At 40.9% G+C, this 19,326-nt stretch overlaps 1 protein-coding gene across 3 annotated transcripts in view; it reads right to left on the reverse strand.

Moving 5' to 3' along the window:
- The window catches only part of Aff3 (ALF transcription elongation factor 3), a 462,391-nt gene that overhangs the window by 147,495 nt on the left and 295,570 nt on the right, over positions 1–19,326 (reverse strand). For all 3 annotated transcript variants that reach the window (XM_057751149.1, XM_057751148.1, XM_057751147.1), the window contains 2 exons: positions 15,062–15,142; positions 3,114–3,150 (listed from right to left, as the gene is read on the reverse strand). In XM_057751149.1, the coding sequence (XP_057607132.1) occupies positions 3,114–3,150; positions 15,062–15,142 (118 nt within the window). The remainder of the gene's footprint in view (positions 1–3,113; positions 3,151–15,061; positions 15,143–19,326) is intronic.

Raw genomic sequence — 19,326 nt, forward strand, 5'->3', positions numbered from 1 at the left:
AGGCATCCACCCTTCAATGTGAAGCCACCTTTCTAGCCCGCCAGATTTCCAATTGATAACCAGGTTCCCTCAGCTAACTGCAGCTATTAATTCCACTACCTGTTCATTTCCACTGCTGCTACTGTGAGGTCAGATGGAGGCGTTTGCTTGCTTTCCTATAAACAAAACTCCCATGTCTTGCAGTAAAATACACATGTGGGCTTCTTTGCATCTGTCCCGTCAATATCACTTGAGTACAATGAACTTTTGAATTAGTTTTCCATCTGGATAATTCTCAGAGGTCACACCCTTCACTACTGGCCCTGTCTCACCTGCTCTGGGAGTTCTGTTCTAGACAGGTGTACGGCAGACAGTCCTGCCTCATCCCTGTGCTTCTTAATGCCCCTGTTCTTTGTTCTGCTTCTGGCCTTCTTATGCTGCATTCTTCATATTCCTTAAGTTCATTTTTCTAATTCATTACTTTTTCTCAACAATCTCAAATGTGATATCAAACCTGCTGAAAGAAAATTTAATTTCCATTTTTCATTTATATGTGACTTAGTATCTCTCCAAATTTTCTCACTCTTTACTGTGTTACTCATTTTTTATTCTGCCTCTTCTGTAATTCAACAAACATTCTGAGTTTCAGAATTCAAATACAAGAATTCTGATTTTACTTGGTAAAATCTTGGGTACAGCCTTTTTTCTTTTTTCTTTTTTTTTTTGAATTTTCGAGACAGGGTTTCTCTGTAGCTTTTTGGTTCCTGTCCTGGAACTAGCTCTTGTAGACCAGGCTGGCCTCGAACTAACAAAGATCCACCTGCCTCTGCCTCCCGAGTGCTGGGATTAAAGGCGTGTGCCACCACCGTCCGGCCAGCCTCTTTTTTTTTTTTTTTACATAAAGTGTTTTTTTTTTTTTTTTAAATGTATGTTGCTTATTTTCTTGGGGATGTTATTTGAGGTTTATTTAGTTTTTGACTTTTTTCTTGTATTCCTATCAACTGGATGCTGCTGTCCTGGTTGTCTGTTTACTTTAGCCTCTTTTGACTTTTCTTATCTGTTTATCAGTAAAACAAAGAGGTTTCAATTGTATATGTCAGATTTGGGTCTTGAACTAATATTTATTACTTTTATGAGAGTCTATTAAGTTTTTATTTTATTGATCATTCATAAGGTCATTTAATCAACAACCACTTATTTTTCACAGCATTCTGTGACGATGAATTACAGGTCCTTCTGCAGACTGAGCTATACTTGCACCTCTGATTCTCTTGCCCTGAATGACACAGACGTCCTCTGGGGTTAGGGCTCCTCTCAGTGCTCACTGCTCCTCACAGGTCTGAACAACAGGCTGGTCAACTCAAGTGAGATGTTGATTTCTGCATCAGAGCACTGATGGAGCTTTCTAGAACACTTGTGCCTTATGGGGAGTGAAGGGCTGATGGCCAATAGGAGAGGGTATGTTGGCTGGAATGTCACAAGAGAAGAGTTGAGCTGGGAGTCCAACACCTCCTCTTGCTTCCAAACAAGGCAGGAAATACTTTACTTTGCATGTACAGAATTCTTGGTTAGTCATCTTGCTGACAAACCTGCCCCCTTTTCCAGCACTGAATTATGCCCACTCCAGATCTAGCACTGTCTTAAGAGTCTAGTTTGTTTCTCTTTAGCAGGAGATTTAGTAAACTGCTCATCTCTTAAGCAAATATTACTGGAGTTTTGGTTTTTTGAGCTTTAAAGAAAGAAAATCAAGTGGAAAAATCTATGTGCACTAGCTAGGTGGGGACTTAGGGTGACAGGAATGAATGGTCCAGCTGTCCATCATGGCAATCCATGCCTGCTGTTCTCCTGGCATTCAACGGAGACCTACAGCCTGCCCAGGGGCTCCCAAGGGCTCTTCCCCATACCAACACACACTCTTTGTTGCTTCTTTTTCTGTCCATGTTATAATTTCATTGCTCAGGGATGTTCTTCAATAAGGGCCCCTTTCCTGAACTAGGGCTGCTGCTAATTCAGTTCCATTTCTACAGCATCCTTGTCACTGAGTGAAGATTCCAAACTGGAGAGGAGGAAGTACTTAAGATGAACCTGCCACCTGAGCAAGCATTCTCCCAAATTATAAAATGCAGACATACACCATGTGTTTTCATATGTGAATTATACAGTAACATACTTAATATCCCAATATTATAAAATAGAAGCTTATTAAACATCAAGAACTTGTCACAGAAGAATTACAAAGAATCCTCACTGGTACCCATGCTCCAGGAAAGTCCTATGTCAGACTGCCATCACCCCCTCCCCAATTGACTTTTCTCTACCTGTGCATGAATTTTATGGCGCTTCCCAGTACTCTGTGTGACATCTTCTCTCCCAAACTCTCCTGCCTTACAGGTGTCAAGAGGATGAGTCTCAGTTCCACAGATGCTTCTACTAACTTGAGTGATTTTTATCTTCCCATAGCTTTGTTACTAGCAAAGGATGCCCTGTTCCCAACTCACTGGCTGCTCGAGAAGCCAACAATGCCTGGTCTTCATGAGTTTGCTTTTAAGACACAAACCGGGAGCTTATGCATTTTTAATGTCACAGACAACATTAATAACAACTTGTAGGGCCACAGAAGAGAATTAAAGCTCTCCTTCACAGACTGCTCCCTCTTTGATGACAGAGCTCACATGTTTCATCAGCCACTGATTCAGTATGGGGACCCCTTGCTGTCCAGCCCAGCCTGCCTATTTCTGGAAGGAGGCACAGTATATTTAACAAGTGTGCGTTTCCTCAATAGAGTCTAAGGTCATTTATTGTGACGCCTTCTGTTTGGGTTTCTTTGCCTATTCATTTTCTTTTAATTTAGACATCTCGTTACATGCCTTTTAACTTATTTCCTTCACATATACTAGGGACCAATGGAGCACGGTGCTCTTCTCTTCTGGAATCCCCTTGACATGCACTACTCTATGCGTTGGCCTCCTCCCCTTGAATACCCACACTCGGGGTCATCAAGAGCCTCATTGTACATGTAGGCGGTGCCTAAACAAAAGGCTCTATTTCTCTCACTTGATTGTGTTGTGTCTGTAAAACCCACTTCCCATCTTTCCCTGCCCTCTCCACAGAACGCTTTAGAGACAAGTTCTTACTTGGATTATTGTGTCCAGAGGATACAAGTTGGGAGTCCTGAAAAAAGAAAAAAAAAGAAATATCAATTAATGCTATTATTTCCATTTTCCAAACTAAAGTTGAATACATGATATGTTACTCATCATTCAGAACCAAGTCTCCATTCAAAACTCTACCAGCTGCTGTCATGAGACACATCTACATGAGTGTGCTTGTTAAGAAGTCCTGGGAGTACAGTTGACAATCGCAGTCATTTTTCATTATTGAATTTTTGTTATGTCTTATTGAGGTGATAATTCACAGCATACAGCCGGGCGGTGGTGGCGCACGCCTTTAATCCCAGCACTTGGGAGGCAGAGGCAGGCGAATTTCTGTGAGTTCGAGACCAGCCTGGTCTACAGAGCTAGTTCCAGGAAAGGCTCCAAAGCTACAGAGAAACCCTGTCTCGAAAAACAAAACAAAACAAAACAAAAAATTCACATCATACAAAACAAACATTTGGAAACAAGAAATTCTGTGGCTTGTGGTACTTTCAAGCCACCTCTACCTACGTGCAAGCACCCCATCACTCAAGCATTAAGTCTCCTACCCTTTAAGCAGCCCCCTTTCCCTGTCCCTCAGCCCCTACCCATTTGCATCTGTGTTTTTGGACTTTCCCATTCTGGTATCTCATCTACCTAGAACCGCACATCTGTGACCTTCTTAGTCTGGCTTCTTCAGTTAGAATGCTGCACTGGAAGTTCATTCTTGTTGGAACTGGTATCCGTAGCCATTATCTTCACCCCTCTCTCCTTCATCTTCCTCTCTTCTTCTCTCTTCTTCCTTTGGCAAGGTCTCACTATACAATCTATGCTGGCCTAGAATTTATAATCCTCCTACCTCAGACTTCTGAGTGCTAGGATTATCGGTATGTGCTATGGTTCATTTTATGGATGAATACTATTGGATATATAAGATGATATTTTATGCACACACCTGCTGATAACATATAGTGTCTATATTCTGTGAGCTGTGCTGCTACTGACTGAAACATACACAGCTTCTGTTTTAAATCCTTCTCTGCATATACCTAGAGGTAGAATTTGGGGTCTTATAAACTCTTTGTAAATGTTTTGAGAAGCATAAGCTGTTTCCTGTGGTGGTAAAACCCCTTCATTCCTATCAGAAATGTATAAAGGCTCCAATCTCTCAACATCCTTGCCAGCACTTACTATTTTTAATTTTTTGTAGTCATCTCTGTATGGGAAGAATGGCATCTCATTGTTCTTTTTATTTGTATTTGCCTAAAAAACTGAAGATGTTAAACATTTTTCCACATAGTTGATGACTATTTTCATTTTTGAAGAAATACCTATTCAAGTAATTCATAATTTTATGTAGCTATTTACCTTTTTGTTATTGAGTTGAAAGGTCCTCACACAGCTGATTCTATACCCTTACTAGATATATGGTCTGACGATAATTCTCCCGTTTTCTAGTATTCTCCTATTACTGATAATGTCCTCTGATGCACATAAATTTTACATTTTTATATTTATTTCATTTTTCTTTTGTCATTCATACTTTGGTGGGTTGTATTTTAGAATCTATCACTGAATCCAAGGTTACACAGAAATAACCTTGTGTTTTCTTCTATGAAATTTATGACTTTAGTTCCCAGATTTAGTCACTGATACATTACATTAATGTCTCTGGAACCAACTCATTTGCCTCTGAATGTGTCCTACTTCTAATGTCTTTACAGACGACGGCTGTCAGCCCCATCTTGCCTGGACACACTCTACTGAGCAACTGTGATCTCACTGTGATGGACACAAAGGTTATTATGTAGAAGCATTAACTTGCAATGGCATAAATCCAGTATTATTCTGTATCTTAGATTTAGTTACTACACAGGTAAATAGATTGAACCTGCTTTTATTCTTGTATTAAAATGAAATGCGAACTTCTGTCTTGAGCATTTAAATTATTTCTTTGTAAAATTGTTTTTTAAACATAAAATATAAGGGTGAGTTACATAAGAATGAACTAAGATGGTAAGAGTGTAAATAAAAATGTGTACCAGCACATAAAATCTAAAACTCCTATATAATTCTGATATGTGGAATAAAAACCTAGTGAAATGGAATTAACTACTAATATATGACTTGATGTGTTTCTACACCATTTTGCTCTAGGAATGCAGTTGCTATCAGGCAGGGGGAAACACTTAATAAGACCAGTGATATTTAAATCTAAGTAATAATGTCCATTTTAGAAAGGAACCCCTCCGGGATAGGATAAAATGATCCAGGCTGTTGGGTAGGAGCTGTGTGGCCCGAGTTACACAGAAGCCCAGGAACTTTTCTTAGTAATAATGAGCTATTTGCCTTCAGAAGAGCAACGAGTTTAGTTCTTACTCTGGAACTCAGCTTTTGGAAAATCAGAGTGTGAAGACGAAATAAATAAACCACTCTTGCAGTGACAGGCTGAAACCTAATCTGCAAAGCGACGTTGGCCTACTTTGGGTACATTCTGTAATACAAAAAATAAATGTCCACAATTAAAGACTCCAGATGGGTTGGTGTGCTCTTCTTCTCCAATTAATTTGGAGTTTATTTATGGACACAGTTTGTTTTAGCTTTAATTTGTAGAAAACATTTTGGGCCTCAGTCAGTCAGCTTCTCCGTGCTGTGCGTAGGCTATGGCTCTAGGCGGAGGAGACTCACCATCAATGGACAAGGATGGTAACTGGCATAAATTTCAGCACTCAGTTTGTTCTTCTAAAAACAGACAGGGAGGCCTTTTCTGATTCTCTGCCCACACTAACGGGAGTAGGATGCTCATTTGCTGATATATCCTGCAACGTGTATGACAGCTACTGGCTTCCCCTCTTTTGAAGCAGAGAGTCAGGATGAGTTCGCAGTTCACAGGAAGCTTCATTCCTACATCCCAGAAGATCAAATTTTAGCTAAAAGAACCCCTCTGATTAATGACTTATTATTTCATTTTGCATGGGGGAGAGAAGGAGAAGCAGAATATACTTAAAATAATTGCTTGCAAAAAATCACTACAGAAGGTGGTATAGAAAAGATATGAATGAACTCAGACTTTGTTCCTACTGCACTGATGTCTTCTGACTACCAGATTAGCTCAGAAAACACTAACTCATTAAATTCCAATATTTCCAGGTTGTCATCCTTTGGGTAGAAAAGCAATCTCTCTGTGTGTGTGTTGACAAATTCTGGGATCTGTTCTCACCTTCTGCCTTGTTTGAGGTAGTGTTTCCCTTGTTTGTACTTCTGCACTACATATGCCAGGTTAGCCAGCCCACAAGCTTCTGCCTCATCCTGTGAGTGCTGGAGTTAGAGGCTTGCTATTGATCTGGCTTTTTACATGGGGGTCTAGAGATCTAAACTCAGGCCATCAGACTTGCACAGCAAGCACTTTTACCCAGAGCGATCTCCCAGGCCCTGACCATAATTCTTAACTACAGCTGGCCCAGCGAGGCATTAGTCTGTTCTTGGAGGCATTCATTTCTTTAAGAAAACACGGATGCTCTCTGAACCCTGATAAACTATCTGCCACCCTTCTTTGTCCAGTTAGATGTGAAATCCCAGAGGCCTCCACAGTGTGGAATTGTTCTTTCTTCAGGAAGCCAGTGCCAGGTTGGGTCAAAGCAGGAGGAGGTAACTGCTTTCTCCAAAGGGCCCAGAAGCTGGAGTCCTTTCCACCAACTATCCAGACACCAACATGCTTGTGGATTCTACCTCAGAGGCTGTCTCCGCCCTGGTGATTCACCTTCTGTTAGTGCGCTCCTGGAGAGTGCCAGTCCTTTTCACCATCTCCCTGACAGTGAATCCTGTGAGTCAAGAGTGAGGGATGCATACGAATGACTAACTCTGGCTAAAGTGATGTCACGAGGCTGACTGAGTGCTTCAACCTGTGTGTTCTGTCAAAGTTCCCTATTGGGACATATGTCTCACTGGTTTCTGTAATTCAAAAGTGTTTTGCTCTCTGAGATCTTCCTGACTCTGAGCGAGACTTCGTTGCTTCTTTGTTTTATTTTCAAGTATGAGATTTTAAAAAGAAAACTATATTGAGGTATAAAAGCACACATGTAAAAAGGACACTTGATAAGGTCAAAAGACTCTTACTTTGATGACTGTTTTAATCCAAGCATGGCTCTGTAATAATTGATAAAGAAACTTCACTGAGACAGAAAAAAAACAAAAAACAAAAAACAAAAACCAAACTGCTGTCATCTCCTATCAGGACATCCTCAGGTTTCTGTGTTGTTTCTAGCTTGTCAGAGTCACACTTCAAATGTGCTATTCTGGTGATCAAGCGCACAGTGGGGAGAATCAGCCCTTCTGCCTTTAAAGAATGACTTAGTTTGAAGTTCTAACACTATTATTATTTAGCATCTCGGGAATCCTGAAACCCCTTAAATGTGGTATTTAACTCATAAAAAATTGTAATTTTGCTCAAGATAGAAATTACTAGGCGCACTGGTGTTCATGAGAGCCCTTTAGTGAAGTACGGTAATGAAGAACGTTTCATAAGATGCACCATGTCATTCCAATCAAATAAGGACCCATCAGCCCATGTACAACTGTGATGGTCAATTTTAATTATCAATTTGATTGGATTGAGGAGCACCTAAGAGATTAGTAAAACACATTTCTGGCTATGTCTTTGAGGGGTTTCCAGGGTTATTTAGACCACGGGGCTCTGACTTGTAGACAAACAACATGGTGGAATTATTAGAAAATGGTGATGGTGGGAGGTAGGGTCTAGGAGGAGGAAGTAGGTTACTGAGCATGTCCTCTGAACTATGTCTTTCCTCTGCTCCCTGCTCTGCTCAACAGGCCCTTCCTTCCGGGATGAACGGAATCATCTGAAACTGGGAGCCTACACGAGCCCTCTTCCCTTTCACTTGTGTCTGGAATTCTGGCCACAGTATTGAGAAAGGAACTAATCTGACTACCATGAAAGGAAACTTTAGTAATTACCATAAGATGCCATTAACTGTAAAACAAAAGCCAATTCTGGGCCTCTTGAAATGAGCTGTAGATCAATGAAAGAAGAAGATTTTCAACTATAGTTTTGGAGGAAGGTAGTACTCATATTGGTATGGTAAGAACATTTCTCTTTCAAACATTTTATTTTTATTATTCTTAAAAATGAAGTATGTGTGTGTGTGTGTGTGTGTGTGTGTGTGGATTTGCGTCTGTAAGAGCAGGAGAGGATCAGACGCCCTGGAGCTGGGAGCTGTCTGACATGCCGAGTCCTACTCTGTAAGAGCAGCAAGTTCTGTTGTGCCCTCTCTCCAGCTCTTGCTGTTGGTAGTTCTTAAAAATAATGGCTTTGCTGAACTTTTTGAAGATCACTCCACTCTCATTTCTCCTTATTTGTTCATTAGTTCATCACTAGAATTACCAAAAGCTATAAATGGAAAAAATTTATATTTTCATATGACTCCTAAAGCTAATTAACAAAAGAAATGTAACCATACAACTCTGGTAGGATTTGTTCACTCAGTAGTCACTTTAATTTCCTCAAAACATCTATCTATCTATCTATCTATCTATCTATCTATCTATCTATCTATCTCTATCTATCTATCTATCTATCTATCTATCTATCTATCTATCTATCTATCCAGTGTGTGTGTGTGTGTGTGTGAGTGCGTGTGTGTGTGCGCACGCACGTGCACATGCATGTGTGAAGGTCAGAGGATAACTTCTATGAATCAGTTCTCTTCTACAATGCAAGTCATGGGGATAGAACTCAGGTACTTGTGAATATTTTGTTTGTGCTTTAACAAATAAAGCTTGCCTAAAGATCAGAGTGTGGAGCTAGCCACTAGCTAGCCATAGGGCCCAGGTAGTGGTGACATACACCTTTATTCCCAGCACTCAGGGGAGGCAGGGGCAGAGGCAGAGGCATCTCTGTGAGTTCAAGGCCACCCTGGGCTAAGCAAGATTGATCCAGTCTAAAAGAGCTAAGCAGTGGTGGCTCACACCTTTAATCCCAGTACTTGGCACTCACATGCCTTTAATCTCAGCACTAGGGAGGTGGAGACAGGAAGGGATATGGCTGGGCAGAGAGAGGAATATAAGGCAGGAAGGAGTTCATAGCATTCTGTCTGAGGACGTACAGAGACAGGATCTTGCCCCCTATGGTCTGATGACTCAGTAGAGGCAAAAAGAACTTTAGTGGCTGGATGCTCTGCTTCTCTTATTTTTCACCCCCTAATATCTGACTCTGGGTCTTTACTATTAAGACCAATTAGAATGTGTGCTACATCTGGCACCCAACGTGGTCCTCAGCTACAGGTCCTCAGGCTTGGCAGCAAGTGCCTGCTGAGACATCTTTGCTGGCCCCAAGCAGTCTTGTTTCCTTTCGTTCTGCGTCAAAAAGGCTCACGTTGACAAAATATAATTTATAGTTAATTTAAATGTTTCTTTTTGAGGTAATGTGAATCATGAAGCCTTAATGCAAATATTCATTTGGAGATGTGAAGCACGCCAGCAACCTGGAGGAGATGTGTGATAAGCCGTCCAACTGCGGGCACTTCCCTTCACACGTGCTGGCTCTCATTCTCTTTTCTGGAGAATTAAGAGGAAGGCAGTCAATTCTCATTTCTGTAATGATGCTAGAATTCTGTGCAAGGCTTTGAAAACCACTCGGCAAGAATAGTTCCAGATGAGGGCTGATCCGCCAGATTCATCACTCCTAGCCACGTGAAAGCTCCCAAGATGCCCCTGGGTTGGGATGTGTATTCCGACCCAGACTGAAAAGCATATTTCACTTTCCAGCTCTTTATTTGCATTTCAAGTTATGAGATTGCTGCAAAATGAAGGGGAAAGGGGCAGAGAGAATTCATTTTCTTCTCTCTTGGCTGAGATACCTGGTAATGAATGGCAGCCAATTTACAGGAGTCATGGATTGTTTTCTTTACCAAATCCAATTACTTTTGAGATTTGAAGAACGAGGCAGAAATGCCGGGCAGTGTTTGTCTAGGGAACTGTGACTCCAAATCAAGTCCCGAGAGGACAGAAACGAAAGCCAAGTTCATTATCAACTGACTTTGCTTTAGTATATATCTTTTAATACTTAGACAAAATGAAGAGATTCTCAGAAGTGTTTAGCTAATTAAATTAGTGACACTGGAAACTCAGGATGTATGGTGCAGTAAAATTGACTTTTCCTTTTGTGAGAGCCAATGACACCCTTAATCTTAATAAGGTCTTGGCTCCATTATTTATTAGTCATTTTGAAGATTTTTTTTTGCTCCTCAAATTCCATAGACAGTTCTAGCTCAATAATCCAAACATTAGTACTCTAATCAATTAGTGGCACTGTCCAGTTGTCAGTGCATTAATCAGAGAGATAAGGGTACAGAGAGACACTCTAGGATTGGCCGCCAGCAGAGCCAGTGGGGAAGATAAGGGTACAGAGAGAGACACTCTAGGATTGGCCGCCAGCAGAGCTAGTGGGGAAGCACCTGCCTCGTGTTCGAGGCTGTGGACTCTGCCCTAGTACCACACACAGAAGCAGCACACTCTAGCGTAAACGCTAATAACTATCTTTGTAATAGGCAGAGTCCTGGCAGCCTCAAAGATGGTGAAGCTGCTAATTCCATGGCCCAGCGAATATGCCACCTCACATGGTAAAAAGGCAGTTATTGATGTAATTTGGCAAATGATTCTAAAGTAGGGAATTATTCAGGGAGGCCAAATATCATTTCAAGATTCCTGATAAGACAAAGGAGGATGCTGGAGGAAGTCAGAGGAGCCAAGACAAGCAGAAGTTAGTGATGTAGGAAGCCCTCTGTATGCGGTGAATATGTGTTGCTTTTATTGGTTGACGAATAAAGCTGCTTTGGCCTATGGCAGGACAGAATATAGCTAAGCAGGAAAGCTAAACTGAGTACAGGGAGAAAGCAGGCGGAGTCGTGGGAGACACCAGCAGCGGCTGGATGAGTAAGATGTCAGAGTAGTACTGGTAAAGGCACCGAGCACGTGGTGATACACAGATTATTAGAAATGGGTTAATTTATATGTAGAGCTAGCCAGTAAGAAGCCTGAGCCACCAGCCAAATGACTATAATTAATATTAAGTCTCAGAATGATTATTTCATTTTTTATTCATATTTTCCTTCAGGGACTGGTGGGCAGGAGCAAAACCAGTCCCCTGGGACTGGAGGAGACAAAGAAAAGACTTCCAGCTTCAGGTCAGAGTAAAAGGAACCCTTAGCAAGGAAGCTTCCAGAAGCAGGCAAAGGAGGAAATGAAACTGTCCTTGGAGACAACCTAAAATGTCGTTGGAGACTACCAAAAGAGCGGAGCCCTGCCCGGGGCCTGATTTCAGTCAGCAAACCTGACCTCAAGGCTCTGCCCTCCAGAGCAGTGAGACAATAAATGTGTGCTGTCCTCAGACACTAAGTGTGTGGCGGGGTTACTGCAGAAGCAGGCACCAGCTCCATTTTATCCTACAAGACAATGATCAGTATTCTCAGCCAAGCTGTTTGAGAGGAGGCGTTAGTAAGATCGCCCACACTCCTGGACCATAAATCATTTACAGGCTCTTTCTCAGGGACTCCAAACAAACAAACAAACAAAAAACCTAGGGATGAGTTCCATACAACCCCCACCGGGGTCCTAAATAGGGTAGTTTCCATTCATGTTTGAAATTCTCTGCCTTTTGAATAAATAATAGTTTATTTCTCAGTAAAAATAAATCAGCTAACGCCTAGCTATTTGTTTTTAAAGGTGGATTTTTCACAGGTGTGTCATCATATGTTAGATCGCTGGAACATGCTCACTTTGTTAACGTGAATACACGTTTTTGGCGTGTATTTCCATTCTCACTACCGGCCCCAGAAACTGCCATTCTACACTCAGGTACTGTAAGTTGGACTATATTGGACTCTACACAGAAGCAGAATCATAAGCAATAATACAGCATTTATCTTTCAGTTTTTGCTTATTTCATTTAGCACACACACACGTACATATATATTTATATACACATATGTAAATACATATTAGACCTTATATAAATGCACCATATATCTGATATACGACATACATGTATATATGTCATATACATGATATGTGTGAATGATATGTAGCATAATATACCAGAAATAAAACTGTAGTTAATGTTATATTGATTGTATCATACACTTAAAATTTGATAAGAAGGCAGATCATATGTGTGTGTATATGTATGTATGTGCCTGCACACATACATGCACATGCATGTCAAAGTGTGCCTTTGGAGGTCAAAAGACAACTTTCAAGAGACAGTTCTCTACTTCTACCATGTGGATGCCAGGGATTGATCTTAGGGAAGCAGGTCTTGCCGGCAAGCACCTTTAACCTATTGAATAATTTTACTGGCCTCTTTACTGTATTTTAATTTGTCAACTATAATTCATAATGCCATCAAAAGACATTTTTGCATTAGCAGTTTAAAATCTCAGTGTCACCTCAGGAGTTAAGTTCCTACTTAAGTATTTACATGGAACTAAACAGAATAGACGTTGGGATAAGAACAAGAGCAGAATATGCTTTGGGATGTGCCCACTTCTATCACAACAGTGTCATAGATGTGTGTATTTTAGAAAGCCCAGCACTAAGGAGGCAGAGGCTGGTGGATCTCTGTGACTTCGAGGCCAGTCTGGTCTACAGAGTGAGTTCCAGGACAGACAGGGCTACACAGAGAAACCTGGTCTTGAAAACAAACAAACAGTTAAAAAGCAAAGCTTGTCTGACTGCATTCTGGGTAGCTATGGATTCAGGTCAGATTATGACACTTTGCTCTTTCTGCCTTCTCTCCCTCCTCACCCCCATCCTTGTTTTTTTTTTTTTTTTTTGGAGACAGAGTATTAGTATGTTGTCAAAGCTAGTCTTTGAAGTCCCGGGGTCAGAAGATCCTTTCAAGTAGCTGGGACGACAGGTATTTTACCATGCCCAGCTTAGTAGGCCTGATTTACATAAGTTATTGAGAAATGTGTGTGTATGCGCGTGCACTCCTGTATCTGAATAGTGAGGCCTAAAGACACATTTCAAATTCCAGGGAGAAAAATGGGCTTATGTGTTAACAGTGCTACAGTAATCTACTAACTGCTACAAAGATGAAAGTTATTGTCTCCCAACTTCCACCATCCACATTTTTTAAAATTAAAAAAACACGTTAGAATTAAAAATAGAGACCATTGTTAGAATGTTGGAAAAGGGAGGGTTTTCTTCCCTCTGACAGAAAAATTAAACACTTTTCTAGATAAAAGGCACATAAATAAAGTTACAAAATGATTCCATTATATGCGCTAGACAAATGAGGAAGATAAGAGAAGTAACTACAAATCATTTTTATGAAGTGGCAATGGATGTGAATGGGTGATCCGCAGAGGAAGAATAGCCGCTGCTGAAGTCAGAAGTAATTGGGGAAATGCAAATTAAAACAACGAGATATCAATTTTTCATCCATCATACCGGCACAACGATAAAACCTTGGATAGTATTAATCATTGGCTAGGATACAGAAAAAGACTTCCTGAAACACAGCCAAGTGTAAATGTGGTTTCCAGGGGTTCGATATCATAATTTCTGTCCTGTCTGGGGGCAGTCAATGGCAGGCACACAAGGGGACATTCACAAAGAGTGCCTGTGGTACTGGTGTTTGTAGTAATAGATCATAAACAATAGGCCTACCTCTATGATTGCAGTAGGCAAATCTACACTACCCAATATTTTGCTACTGTCCACAGTCACTCAGAAGGTCTTCCCAGTACACTTGGTTAAAGGAAATATAATCACCTCTTAGGAGGCTCATTGGGAGAATGCTTGCCTAGCAGGTGGGAAGCCCTGTGTTTGACTATTTGCAAGAAAGAGAGGGAAGGAGAAAAGGAAGGAGGGAGGGAGGGAAGGAGGAAGAGGTAAAGAGAGAGCAGTCAAAGTCTAATTCTTAGAACAGAATTTATTTTTTTGGTAATGGAAATGAACGATTATTTCAATGATTCACTCTAGAAGGTTGTGATATTTCTAAAGAGAACAGATTGGCTGCAGAATGTTATTGACTTTCCTATTTTCCTTCCTTTCTACCTGTACAATTTGATCTTTGATAAAGAGTACTTAGCTATTTAGAAAAGCCATGGAAAGCATACTAGACTCAGGTGTACTTTAAGTGTGTCTTGTGAGCCGGGCGATGGTGGCGCACGCCTTTAATCCCAGCACTTGGGAGGCAGAGGCAGGCGGATCTCTGTGAGTTCGAGACCAGCCTGGTCTACAGAGCTAGTTCCAGGACAGGCTCCAAAGCCACAGAAAAACCCTGTCTCGAAAAACCAAAAAAAAAAAAAAAAAAAAAAAGTGTGTCTTGTGGCTGAGTTCCTTTAGGAGAATTAAATACTACATGCCTCTAATTCTAAGGTATTCATTTTAAGATTAACCATTAAAAACACTTTTCTGGTGTATGGGAATGGGGTGTGGACACAGGATCTCATTGACTGTGTGAATGGTTGCAAGATGCTTTCCAATCTCACAAACACTTAGATTAGATCAGTCCAACCTGGGGGTCAAAGAAACCTTTTATAAGTCACCCAAGACCATCAGAAAACACAGATGTCACATTGTGATTCATAACAGGAGCAACATCACAGTTATGAAGTAGCAATGAAAATAATTTTATGGTTGGGGGTCACCACAACATGAGAACTGTATTAAAGGAGTGCAGCATCAGGAAGGCTGAACCATTGACTTAGGTAAAACAACCATTTTCAGAATACGGAAACATGAGGTCACAAGCTTGTTCACTGTCCCTCCTCAGTGGACACAAACATCTTTACAAACTACTGAAGGCCAGAATCACAGACCTCTGACAAACATGTCTCAGGGGAAGAGATGCCAAAGGGCCAACATCCTGTCCGTGACAAACGTCCACACAGCACAGGTCTCTCTCTCGTGCTACAAGTGCTCACCTTATTTGGGAATGGAAACTTGCCAGGTTCCACCTTGCCAGGAGCTTGAATAGCAGAGAGTGGAGGAAGCCAGGTCATCTCCTAGAGGTGGGGGGGAAACAAAGAGCATTTTCAGAGGACTCAACAGCAGGCGCATGCAGACAGAGTACTATGTGGACACGCTTCAAAAGGCATGGAAGTACAGGAATAAATAAAGGCCAAGAGGGAATGTCTACAACTGAGATTTGAAACTCATTTCTATGAAGTGTATCCTAGAAAGACCAGTTCTCGACTCCAAGGTTCTCCCTTGATATCTTAAAAAGAGAAGACCGTCCCATTTTTATGCCATTCAAAAAGAGGTTCAGATTATTACACAGAATTCACAGGATGTTTCTGAAGGCATACTTAAGACAGTAGAATCTCAGTGCGTTTTACTGGATGAATAGTCCAAACTATTAGAGAAAAAGAAGAAATTCTCAACAAGCTCCATAAGTCATTGCACTTCATAGGAAAAGGGGTGGTGGTGAGAGAAACAGGCCACATACACGAGTGTAGAGAGAGAAACGATGTCAACTTTACAAGCCAGTATTAAGAACACAACTGAGCTCAGTGTGCACTCATCCGTCACAGGCTCTCTGACAACACTGCTCCTTGAGCTCTGGGAGAGGGAGGGGGTCGTATTGTTGACACTTTGCATTTTCCTTCAGCTGCCATCAATAACGCATTAGGGGATTAAATTGACTTCTGATGACCAAGGGAATCAGTATAGTTTGAAAACAGGTTCTGAACCCTGCATTTTAATTGGCCTTCACTTTCAAAACCAAGCAGGCATGAACCAAAGCTGATGTTTTAAAAGGAAAATACATTTGCTTTGTGGAAGGGAGGTTGTGTTCTCACCAACCTTTGGTAGGTAAGGTGTTGAGAAAGGATCCTTCAGGGTTTGGGAACTCGAAGGATGGTCTGTGGCTTCTTTCCCCAGGAACCCTCTTCTGCAGAACCTCAGATGGGGCAGACTTTACACAAGATCCAAGGGATGGTGAATATTCTAAACCACCCAGGAAGGGTTTAATGGACCTCCGCCATCTCTCACCTTGACACAAATGCCATGTGCCGGAGGGTTTAGCGATAAGCTTTCCACTGGTCCTGGTTCTCTAGTCTGCACACACCAAGTGACCCCACGTTCTTATCTCCTCCCACCTCTCCTCTGAGGAAGTAGGACTGCTGGATTTGTATTGAGGGTGGCATCCTTGCTCCCCAAGTAAGAAAGCTATCAAGACACACATGGGTTTTCTTCACTCCCCCTAACATGTTCTTTCTACCACTTGGCTCTTCCATAGTATAATCTCTCCTTTTTTCTTCACAAGTTTTCTCATTTCCCTTTTTCATTTAAATTACTGGCTAGGATAAGATGGTGTCAAATCTTTTACAGAGCAAGCTAGTCATCAATTATAAATACTTGACCCGTTTTTTTTTTCTCTCCATTATGAATTGTCTGAAGTGTCCTAAGGCCACTCCAATTACTCGGTAGCTTTCTTTGCAATCAGTTTTTTATTCACAGTGTAATCTTGAGGGGTCAAGATAGATAAATAAAATATAATCTAATCACTCATGATAAACACCAGACTTGTATGTACACTCCCAACACGTTCAACTTCCCTCCAGTTACTGTATGCTCTTTATACATCGGCATGTTATATATGTTATGAAAGTTTTGTGTTTGTTATAAAAAGCCCAAAGATGAAGTATTTGTGTCCTTCTAGCTATTCAGAAGTAAGTGACATAAGAGGTTAATGAACTATAAATGATTGAACTTTCTTAAGAAGGTGTCCTACAAGTAACTTCTCACAAGTGGCAATTTCAGAAAGGAATTTATTATACAGTTCATATAAACAAAGCTAGCAAACAAGCTTTAAGAAAGCACTGAGCTGTGATCCTAAGTAGGGTTGGTGTCCTCCTGTATCTGTATCCAGATCCTTGACTCATTCCCTGTAGAACACTGACCTGTGGGCAGGCACAGGGCTCAGTCCACTGAGTTACAGCATTAGTGTATCAGCCCTCGACTGTGGATACTCACCGTCCACTACAGTTACCCTCCACTGCGGATACTCCTCTTGTTCCAGTAACACACAAGAGTTCCTTTCTCAGGCCCTTCCAAAGCATTCTCCTTTTCTTCCTTCAATTCTCAGATTTGTTGTTTCGTGCTGTATTTTTTTATATGTACAAACCTCAATCGATGCCTAGATACAAACTCCTCTGATACTCCTCTTCCATGCTGAATAAAAATCATACTCAGGAGACACTCATACCTTCTTTCAAGAGCATCCAAACTTAACAGAATCAACAAATGGGAATCCTAATGACTGCTCACAAGGGTGCTTAGAAACATTTTATAAACACAAGCCCTTAAAAGACTGTAAGTTCCTCTGAGGCAAAGGAGCTACTTATGCTAGTGTGGGCTAGGGCATTTTACATAGTAGGTGCTCCATAGAAGCTGAGTTGAGCTGAATGCCCACATGTCAATGCTAACTTACTTGCTAATATTGATTTAAGTACTTCCAAGCATTTCAATAGGATTTATCTATCTTAACAAATCCTATCAAGCACATAAATGAGTAGCATGGGTAAGAGATGCATGAGACACCCAAGTATATAATAATTTCCCAAAATATGAATTTTTATGACTATTTAAGTTTCTAATGTAATATAAGTATGAAATGTTTTGTATGTATAATGTACAATGGCTTTATGAGATACACTGTGTGTTTCACTGAAATTACTTACAAGGGATGTGTAGGAAAATCAGGGTAAACAGACATCTCTATTTCTCGTCACTTACTAGCTGAGCAAGTCACAGCTCAGTACGCCATGGTAATTTCAAGTTTTGAAGTTTACTATCAACTGGATCTCTGCTTGTGATATCTTAGGAGCAAAGGGAAAGGGAACATCATTTCATGAGTCAGGCACAAAGATTAAATTAGATAATGGACAAGATAACATGGCATAGAGCCCCGTATCTAAGCATTCATCAAGGATATCACTGGTTACTATCACACTGTTTCTGAATTCTTGCCTCTAAAATGAGAAATACAATTTATTTCTAAGCTTCCGTTGCTTGGGGCCAAAGACATAAGAACAAATGTCAAAGCGTATCTGTTTAAAAATATCGAAATAATCATATGTAATCTAGAGTTTAGTTAGTAAGCATTTATACAAATTGTATGTTATTAGAACTGAAGTTATTTAAAAATTATGATTCATAAGGGTGATTTGCACTTTATTTTTGGGGAAAGGTCCCTAGGTTTTTTGAAAAGAACTTATCTGTGACAAAATAAAAGAAACTGATGAAGTAATAAGACCTGATAGAAATGAAATTTGTAACTTATTTGCGGCACTGATTTAAAGTATGAGCAAAGATCCCCCATCACATGATATTATCACTGCTATTGGTTATTCTACATGACCCTATTGCCAAAGACACCATATACTTACATCAGGAAATCAAGCCGGCGCTCAAGTAGAAGCATCACCATCACTGACTAGTATTCATGGTGCTAGAAGTACTACACAAACTACCAGAGGAGAAAAGTCATCATCTGTCTCACACAGCTCAACCTCTGTAGCCTGTAACAGCAACCTGTCAGCAATACATGACCATTGGTGCAATAGTGGCACGGACGTTATGCGATAACCTTTAAGGCCTGCTTCATGAACTGCAACCCACAGTTGACACTGTTAATGAGGCCAAGGACCTGAGACTAGATAGATGGACTTTCTATTAGGGGAACAGCTATTATTCTGCTAGATGAACAAAGGAATAAAATGACTCCTAACAACACATTGCTATAACCAGAGATCAGTGCACTGCTGAAGCCTAATCAGAGATGCTTCTTACAGGAAATGGCAGTTAGCATGGAAATGCATAACTGGACAATATACAGAGAGTATGGGTGCCCTCAGCTCTAAATGAGGTGTCCTTATCAAACCCCTCCCCTTAAAGCTCAGAGATCTATGTGGAAGTGGAGGCAGAGATGTTGTAAGAACCAGAGGTGGTGTACAACTCCATGGGAACAGTGTTTTCCAGGCACAACAGGGCTAATGCATATGTGAACTCAGAGACTGTGATAGCATACAAGTCTAGTGTAAGTTCAAACAAGACAACATCCCAACATGAAGAAGGAGAGATGGCACAAAGTTCCACCCCTAACAAGAAGCTACTTGCAATTTATAGGGGGTGAGGGAGAAGCAGTTTTCTTCAATGAAGTGAACACTCCAGGTCTCACATGCCT

Source organism: Chionomys nivalis, chromosome 19 (genome assembly GCF_950005125.1).
Source record: "Chionomys nivalis chromosome 19, mChiNiv1.1, whole genome shotgun sequence".
In the NCBI taxonomy this organism is placed as follows: Eukaryota; Metazoa; Chordata; class Mammalia; order Rodentia; family Cricetidae; genus Chionomys; species Chionomys nivalis.